We start from the raw sequence: 9,059 nt of genomic DNA on the forward strand, positions 1-9,059 counted from the left end.
TTCCACCAGACCAGGTTGCTCCCAGCCCCATCCAACCTGGCCTTGAACACTGCCAGGGAGGGGGCAGCCACAGCTGCTCTGGGCAACCTGGGCCACGGTCTCACCACCCTCACAGCAAAGAATTTCTTCCTAATATCTCATCTCAATCTCCCCTCTTCCAGTTTAAAACCGTTCCCCCTCATCCTGTCACTCCATGCACTTGTAAAAAGCCCCTCTCCCGCTTTCCTGTAGCCCCTTCAGGTACTGGAAGGTGCTAGAAGGTCTCCCCGGAGCCTTCTCTTCTCCAGGCTGAACAGCCCCAGCTCTCTCAGCCTGTCTCCAGAGCAGAGGGGCTCCAGCCCTCTGAGCATCTCCGTGGCCTCCTCTGGACTCGCTCCAACAGCTCCGTGTCCTTCTTGTGTTGGGGCCCCAGAGCTGGACACAGCCCAGCTCCACGAGAGCAGAATAGAGGGGCAGAATCCCCTCCCTCACCCTGCTGGCCACGCTGCTGGGGATGCAGCCCAGGACACGTTGGCTTTCTGGGCTGCCAGCACACGTTGCCGGGTCTTGTTGAGCTTCTCATCACCCCCAAGTCCTTCTCCTCAGGGCTGCTCTCATCCATTCTCCACTTGGGATGGCCCCAACCATGCAGGACCTCACCCTTGGCGTTGTTGAACTCTATGCAGTTCACACAGGCCCACCTCCCAAGCCTGTCCAGGTCCCTCTGGATGCCATCCCTTCCCCTCCACTGTGGTGACCGCACAGCTTGGTTTGACATTTTTGGATTGACATTTCTAATTAAAACAAAGTGTTTCCCTCCCCAGTGTGGTTGCAAAAACCTGTCCTCCTCACAAGGTAAAGACATCACTGCACGCTTCCTCAGACTGGGAAGCATTTAAAACGAGGGGCCTAGAAAACCTGAACGTCAGTCAAAATAGGTAATAAAGGTGCTACTTGATTGGTCAGGGTGTGATAAAAAACAGCATTTAGGAGGTTAGGAGGCAATAACCTTAATCTGTACAAAAGTATAAGGGATTAAGGGAAGACAGGCCTTTGTTAGCATCACCCACTATTTTTTATTAAAAAGTACCTTCACCTCAGGACAGTCTTGTCCAACTCAAACAAATAGCATCAGCTGCAAGTGTTGTCACCTCGTTGCTCATCATTTCTTCCATAAACTTAGAATCACAGAATGGTTTGGGTTGGAAGGGACCTTAAAGGCCATCTAGTTCCAACCCCCTGCCACAGGCAGGGACACCTTCCACCAGACCAGGTTGCTCAAAGCTCAACAAACTTTATGTGTGGGTTTACAACCACCCTGGCACCAGGCTGGAGATCTCCCACCTGCTAGACCTCCACATGCTGAGAGCTGGCCTCTCACTCCTGCCCTGGTTCTGCTGACTCTCAGCCATTCCTAGTCCCTCAGGAGAAGCTTGTTTGTTGTTCTCCAACCCCTTTAACGATATTTCTTCTAACATTGTCTGTTGAGGGACTTTGACAAAACTTTCTGGAAGAATCCCAAGTAAGTTACATCAACTTATTTTCCTTTACAGGCTAAGCCTCCCTGGCTTGCAGGGCTTTTCAGGACACATGACTCTCTTTTTCCAGTGCCAGCAAGCCTAGCAAAACATAAAATTAAAAAGAAAAAAGAGAACACCCACATCAGTTCCCATTTTGGAGTGGTGTTTTTCTCCTGGCCTCACACCCATGAGAGAAGAGCCACCTCTCCGTGGTAGTACCTGAGCAAGGCAGGAGATCCCAGCCATGTCCAACCAAGGGTCCAGGTCATCACACAAGCTCAAGAAACCAACCCAAACTGGAGACCAGCCCTGCTGCAGCTCAGCGACTGAAATAGGGCTCCAGGGGTGTGGGTGGTGGCCTCAGGTGGGGCTGGTGAGGGCCATTAGGGCTAATGAAGGCTAATTAGTCCCATCAGCATGCGTGCAGCGTGGTGTCCTGGGATCTGGGGTACGGTGTGGAGAGCGTAGCAACGTACCTAGTGACTGCAACAAATAAAAATGTCACGGTTCAACTCTTCCTTAAAGCCTGTAATGGGATTAATAAATGTTTTGGGGTGCGTGTGTGTGTTTGTGGGGTGGGAGGAGACATGGCAACGCTGGTGGATGTGCCACGCACCAGGTGTGGGACGCTGGCTAGGGCATCAAATTCAGGTTTTTAACCTGCAGTTGAAAAAAACGTGACCTTCTCTTGTGTGTTAAAGAGATAATTGTCATTCTTGTGTTTGCAGGGGTGTATCTCGAACGTGTTTTGGAAGGAGGATGATGAGCAGGAGGAGGAAATGGGGGTCACCTCCTCAGCTTTGGGGCTCGGGGCATGCAGAGCACATCTGGAGCCAGCTGTGCCCTGCCTTCAGCCTGCCCAAGGGCAGCAGAGGCACCCCAGCTATTTTGGGGGCTCCAAAATATTATTATCCCAACGAGAAGTTGTGTTTACCGGGGCCAGACGAGCCCGTCTCTGCACATTCCAGGCTGGGGAAGTCTGTGAGATGCTGGAGCAGGAAAAAAAATCTCCTTTAGTCAGCTCAGACGCTGGCCAGAGGTTTGCAGCCCAGTCCAGGCGCCAGCGAGCCGACCTTAAACGTTTCTGGGCCTGAAAGGGAGAGCTGCAGCCAGGCCATGCTGGGAGAGACAGCCGAGCTCCCCGGCTCCGCGCTGGCCCTCGAGGCGGGCGAGAAGCGGCTGGGAAGACGGGCACGGAGAGGGGAAACCAGTTCACCCTGGCCTGGGGAACTGGGAAAATGTTGTCAGTTCGGGTCGTATGAATTAAATAAAATATTCCTCCTCGTTTCAGCTCGGCTCCTTTCCAGGGGTGATTGTCGGTGGCGTACGAGGACGCAGCCAGCCGCCTCCGCGGCGCTTCTCTCTTATCTGAGGCGCTAATTTAAAACACACGCCGGGCTGGGTTCAGGGGGATCACTGCTCCCTTTTCCTGGATGAAACACGAATTGGCCGGGGTCCGGGGGAGCTCTGAGGAAAACCTCCTCGCCGGCTGCTCGGGGGCATCCTGGGATGCAGGCGCGCGGCGGAGCGGTCCCACGGACCAAATTTTCTCCGTGGGTTTTTCTTCCCCCTTCCCCACCCGCTTTTGAAAGCAGCTACACTTTCAGAAAAGCATTTTATTTTAATTTTTTTTTTTTTTCCAAGCACTCGGGCACTGTTGGGTTTTCCTTTTCCCTCCCCCCAGCACAGCCCTGGGATGCATTTCCCTGCCCCGGAGCCTCCGCCAACCCAAACATCCTCCATCCGCCGTGCCCGGGCCGTGCTGGCAGCAGGCACTGAATGTCCCTCCTTGTTCTTGCGGGGAGAGGTCCTGCCCCATCCCAAGCTCCTGCAGAAAATCCATACCCCAAAAACCTCCGTGAGCTCAATCCCCCAAAGGATGCAGCACCCATTGCTCTTGTTGGGAAGCCTCTTTCCTTGGGGCAAGGAGTGGGAAGGATTTTAGCGGGTGCAGCTAAAGGCAGAAAGATAAAAAATTTTTAAATTTAAACGGCCCTTGAGCCCCCGCAGACGGCTCCGGGGTCAGCGTCACCCCCCCTGGCTGCACACACATGGGGTCCCGTGCTCGGCGCCTGCTCGGAGGCTATAGCATCGTTTAATTGCACTAAAACCAGCGTAACGGAGAAACATGCATGCACGGTGCGGGACGCCGTCCTCCGGAGCCTCTGCTCCCGCACCTCGTTTCTTTTGCACCTTTTTTTCCCCCCCCTCACCACGTAGGTGGGTGTAAAAGCCGCCTGGGCAGAAGAACCTGAACGCGGAGGGGAGGGTGGTTGGCTGCAGAGGGGCTGTGGCATGGGGTGTCCCCCGGAGCTCCCCGCGCTCCGGGGCGAGCGCATCGGGGTGGAGGATGCCGAGCAGGGACCGTCGCCGCCCCCCGGGGCTGCTGCCTCCCCTAAAACTCGTAGGCGGAGACGAAGACGGTGATTTTGGAGACGTGCTTGGCCTGGAAGACGCGGTCCAGGTACTCGGACATGTCCACGTCCACCTGGATGGTCTGGGGCCCCTTGAGGCTCTGCACCAGGATGAGCTCGCCGGTGTGCCGGTCCGAGCGCTGCATCACGAAGTGGCCGCGGTTGTTGCCCCCCACGATGCCGAAGCGGAGGCTGTCGGGTCCCGGCCGGCCGGGCGCCGCCGCCGTGGCCATGCGGAAGAGCGGGGTGGGCGTCAGCAGGTTGGACGGCAGGGGAAGGTAGTGGAAGGAGATGGTTTTGGGGGCTTGGTGGCACGACCGGCTCTCCATCGGGCAGGGGTTGCGCTCGCACTGGCTGCAAAGGCAACGGCGAGGTTTTCAGGGAGCCCCAGGGATGCGTGGTCCGTGTCCCCCCCCACCTCGGTGGCATGGGGTCCACGTGGTTTTGGGACCCAGCACCCAAAGGTGGGGCAGGTCTCGCACCCCCCCGCACTCACAAGGGTGACGTCCTGACGTAGGTGACGTTGCCGGCAGGCGGGGGGCACTGGGGGCTGACGCACTGGAAGCCGCCCCCCGTGTTGATGCAGGCGGTGCCCCTCGTGCAGTTGTCCTGGGCCAGGGCACACTCGTCGATGTCTGCAAAAACAGGGGGGGGCAGCGGGGGTTAACGGCAGGAGGGCAGCTGATTGCCCTGATTTTCTGCTGAACTGTTTGAAAACACCATCAGTTTTTATTTACTGAACACCAGCATGAGACCCCCGGCAACACAATCAGGAGCTGGGAGTGCAGATATTTGCCTGGACCTTCACAGGGTGCTACCAAACAGAATCCCAGACTCAATGAGGTTGGAAGAGCCCTCTGGGCTCATCGAGTCCAACCGTTGCCCTGACACCACCACGGCAACTAGACCAGGGCACTCAGTGCCATGTCCAGGCTTTTCTTAAACCCCTCCAGAGATGGTGACTCCACCACCTCCCTGGGTAGCCCCTTCCAGTGTCTAATGACCCTTGCTGAGAAGAAATGCTTCCTAATGTCCAACCTGACCCTCCCCTGGTGAAGCTTGGCCACCTGGGCACAAATGCTCGCAAACAAGGAGGAAAAAAAGGGGAAAAAAATTAAAAAAGCGATTGTGCAAGTTGGGCAAAAGCGGTCTGCAGCTCCCCGCTCACCTTCGCAGCTCTTGCCGTCGCCCAGGAGGACGTACCCGTCGGGGCAGGCGCAGCGGTAGGAGCCGGGGAGGTTGACGCAGGCGTGGGCGCAGAGCCGGGGACCCCCCTCCCGCTTGTACACCTCACACTCGTTGAGGTCTGCGGAGAGACGAGGGGAGCGGGTGCACGGCCGAGCCCCCGCCGCCCACCCCGCTGCCCACCCTGCTGGCGCGGCTCACCCTGGCAGAGCCCGTTGGCCGCCGTGCCGCTCATGTGGAAGCCGGGCTCGCAGCTGCAGTGCTGGGTGCGGTCGATCTGGGCGCAGCGGGGCTGGCGGCTGAACGCCGGGTCATCCGTGACGCTCCAGGCTGGGGGAGCTGTGGGGGGAGCAGGCCATGGGAGGGGGTTTGAGATGAGGTGGGGTGCTGAAATATGCCTGGAGGGTGGCGGGTCACCCACCGTGGCGAGGGGTCACCCACCATGGTGAGGGGTCACCCACCGCGGCGAGGGGTCACCCACCGTGGCGAGGGGTCACCCACCGTGGTGATGGGTCACCCACCGTGGTGATGGGGTCACCCACCGCGGTGAGGGGTCACCCACCGTGGCGAGGGGTCACCCACTGTGGTGATGGGGTCACCCACCACGGTGAGGGGTCACCCACCGTGGCGAGGGGTCACCCACCCTGGTGATGGGGTTACCCACCCTGGTGATGGGGTCACCCACCCGTCTGCGCCTGGTACTGGCAGGTGGCCCCAGTCCACTGCTGGGGGCAGAGGCACTTGTACTGGTTCAGCCCCTCCAGGCACGTCCCGCCGTTCTGGCACGGGCTGCTCGAGCACTCGCTGATCTCTGCAGAAGGAAGCGGCCACATCTTGTTTCGGGGTGTTTGGGGAACACATCCCGGGGACAGCCACCATCCCTCCCCATCTGGTGCACCCCAGTAAACCCACACTGCACCCCGCTCTTGCAAAGGACACCCACGGGCAGACACGGGCACGGAGCGGTACCTGCACAGCGGGGCTCCTGCCCCGTCCAGCTGCCGTTGGCCTGGCACGTCCTCGTGCTGGAGCCCAGGAGCTGGAAGCCCGGGTCGCAGGTGAAGTGAACCTCGTGCTCCACCAAATACTTGGTGCCAAACTTCCTCCCGTCCGCGGGGGCTTGTAGGGCAGGGCAGGAGGCTGCGAGAAAGATGTGGAGGTGTTGGAGTGAGTGCAGAGGAGGGCGACCAAGCTGGGGAAGGGTCTGGAGGGTCTGACCTACGAGGAACGGCTGAGGGAGCTGGGGTTGTTTAGCCTGGAGAAGAGGAGGCTCAGAGGTGACCTTAGTGCAGTCTACAACTACCTGAAGGGAGGTTGTAGCTGGGTGGGAGTCGGCCTCTTCTCCCAGGCAACCAGCGCTAGGACAAGAGGACACAGCCTCAAGCTTGGCCAGGGGAGGGTCAGGTTGGACATGAGGAAGCATTTCTTCTCAGCAAGGGTCATTAGCCATTGGAAGGGGCTGCCCAGGGAGGTGGTGGAGTCACCATCTCTGGAGGGGTTTAAGAAAAGCCTGGCCATGGCACTGAGTGCCCTGGTCTAGTTGCCATGGTGGTGTCAGGGCAATGGTTGGACTCGATGAGCCCAGAGGGCTCTTCCCACCTCATTGATTCTGGGATTCTGTGATTCTGTGACCTGCCCACCCCAGTGTCCTCCCAGGCCATAAAAGCAACCGGTGGCACCCAGGGAGGACTCACCAGCCGGCGGCTCCGGGCTGGCCTTGACCAGGGAGGCGTGCAGGGCGCTCAGCCGGCTCTTCATCAGGCGCAGGCCCTCGGCGAAGCGCGTCTCCTGCCCCTTCAGCAGCTGCTGCATCTGCCGGATGGCGGCCAGGAGCTGCTGCCTGCCGAGGCAGCTCTGCGGGGCCGGGGCGGCCGCTCAGCGAGGGGACATCGCTCCGCTCCCCACGCTGCCACGCCAGTTGGCACCCAACTGGGACGCTCGTGCGGGAGCTCTGCGGCACCAAAGGCCCCGAGACACCCGATTTTATATTTTTTCCCCCTGCTGACCCCGATGCAGGAGGTTTTTTAGCCTGTGCAAGAAGCCCTTAGCTCAGGCGCGCTCTCCCGCGTCTACCCGGGTCACGCAGCGCTCCGAGCAGGGCTGTAATCTCTGTTAGCCCTGGGAGAGATGCCATCACCCAGGGTTCATCCCGCCGAGGCCGGAGCCCCGTCCCGCTGCCACATTACAAAAGCAGAGGAAAACAGCTGTCTTGTGAGCGCTGCCGGGGCCAGGAGCGCTGGCGGGGCTCCCGCCTGCGGACCCATCGCTGCCGAGCGACTGACTCGCAGGAGACGGGCACCGTTATTATGGTTTTCCTGAGGAATTTACCCCAAATCGAAGAAAAAGAGCAAGAGCTGAGCAAAGCCAGGGTGGTTTTAGAGAGCGGGGATTCACAGAGGCGTGAAGCTGGGGCAAAGGAGCTGCGGGGAGCGGGGCTGGGGGCACCGTGCCACCCGTCCCCGAGGGATTGGTGTTCCCCCCAGCCCCGCCGCACAGGGGGGATGTTATTCCCCTTTCCAGGTCGCACCGGAGGGTTCACACACGCAAAGCCAGCCCGAGCGACGCGCCGTCCTCTGCCTCCCTGGCGCGGGTCTGCGGGGTCGTGGGATGAGCCCCTCTGTGCCCACAGCTCTGGGGTGCCCCACGCCGAGAGGCAAAAGCAAACCGATGCCTGGCGTGTGTCTCGCTTTAATAACCAGCTCTTTGTTAGGGCTGGTTTTAACTCCAAGGGCCAGCGCGAGCGCCCGGCGGGATGCTGAACCGTGGCGAACCCCCGCTCTCGAAACCGGGAGGGTTCTTCACCCTCCGTGGTGGCTTCAGGTGTGGGGTACGAAAGGAAAAAAGAGCCCAGAAGGAACCGAGCCCGGTTTAAGCCCGGTTTAAGCCCGGTTTAAGCCTCCCCCCGGCTTTGCCCACCTGTTTGCCAGGGCAGGAGCGCGGCCGGCACAGCCGGGCTGTCCGCGCTGTCGGGCACCCCGGCACCGGGCGGGGAGGAACGGGGAGAGGACACCTTCCCCCCCGCACCCCCCGGAGGGTCCCCCCGGTCCCCTCCCCGTGCTCACCTGGGCCGCCGGTGCCACCGGGAGCAGCAGCAGCAGGAGCAGGAGCCGCGGCAGCAGCGGGAGCGGGGGGCGGCCCGGAGCCCCCGGCATGGTCCGGCGGCGGCACGGCTCTGCTCCGCCGAGCGACGGCTCCCGGCAGCCGCCCCTCCCCGCCCCGGCCCCGGCCCAGCTCGCCCTCCCACGCCGGCCACGCTCCCCCGTGGAGCGGGACGAGGCGTCCGGGCCCCCCCCGCCTTCATCTTCCCCGCCCCGGGGAGCCGGGTACCCCCCGCCCCGCACAGCCCCCGCCGAGAGAACGCTCAGCACCCCCGCACCGCGCTCCCCGAGCTCAGCACCCCCGCACCGCGCTCCCCCGCAGCACTTTGGGGTTATTTTTTTTCGCAGAAAAGCTGTTTCTGCCACTGCCGGGACAAGCCAGCGCCGTGCAGGAGCCCACCGCCAGCCCGCAGCTCCAGCCGGGACGGGACCCCCTTCCCCAGGCCCTGCACCCCCTTCCTCAGCCCCTGCACCCCTTCCCAGCCCCAGCATCCCTTCCCCAGCTCCTGCACCCCCTTCCTCAGCCCCTACACCCCCTTCCCCAACCCCTACACCCCCTCCCCAGCCCCTACACCCCTTCCCAGCCCCAGCATCTCTTCCCCAGCCCCTGCACCCCCTTCCTCAGCCCCTACACCCCCTCCCCAGCCCCTACACCCCTTCCCAGACCCAGCATCCCTTCCCAACCCCAGCACCCCCTCCCCAGCCCCTACATCCCCTCCCCAGCCCCTACACCCCCTTCCCAGCCCCAGCATCTCTTCCCCAGCTCCTGCACCCCCTTCCTCAGCCCCTACACCCTCTCCCCAGCCCCTACACCCCCTCCCCAGCCCCTGCACCCCCTTCCCCAGCCCCTACACCCCCTTCCC

At 61.2% G+C, this 9,059-nt stretch overlaps 1 protein-coding gene across 1 annotated transcript; it reads right to left on the bottom strand.

The window, feature by feature from the left end:
* Positions 1 to 3,154: 3,154 nt before the first annotated feature.
* FBLN7 (fibulin 7) lies at positions 3,155 to 8,251 on the bottom strand. The gene is made up of 8 exons (XM_068408015.1): positions 8,161 to 8,251; positions 6,793 to 6,952; positions 6,068 to 6,238; positions 5,784 to 5,909; positions 5,300 to 5,437; positions 5,082 to 5,219; positions 4,410 to 4,548; positions 3,155 to 4,267 (listed from the first exon to the last, which is right to left on the bottom strand). The coding sequence occupies exons 1-8, from the start codon at positions 8,248 to 8,250 to the stop codon at positions 3,895 to 3,897; spliced, it is 1,335 nt and encodes a 444-aa protein (XP_068264116.1). The 5' UTR covers position 8,251; the 3' UTR covers positions 3,155 to 3,894.
* Positions 8,252 to 9,059: the final 808 nt, after the last annotated feature.

Source organism: Nyctibius grandis, chromosome 1 (genome assembly GCF_013368605.1).
Source record: "Nyctibius grandis isolate bNycGra1 chromosome 1, bNycGra1.pri, whole genome shotgun sequence".
Classification (NCBI taxonomy): domain Eukaryota; kingdom Metazoa; phylum Chordata; class Aves; order Nyctibiiformes; family Nyctibiidae; genus Nyctibius; species Nyctibius grandis.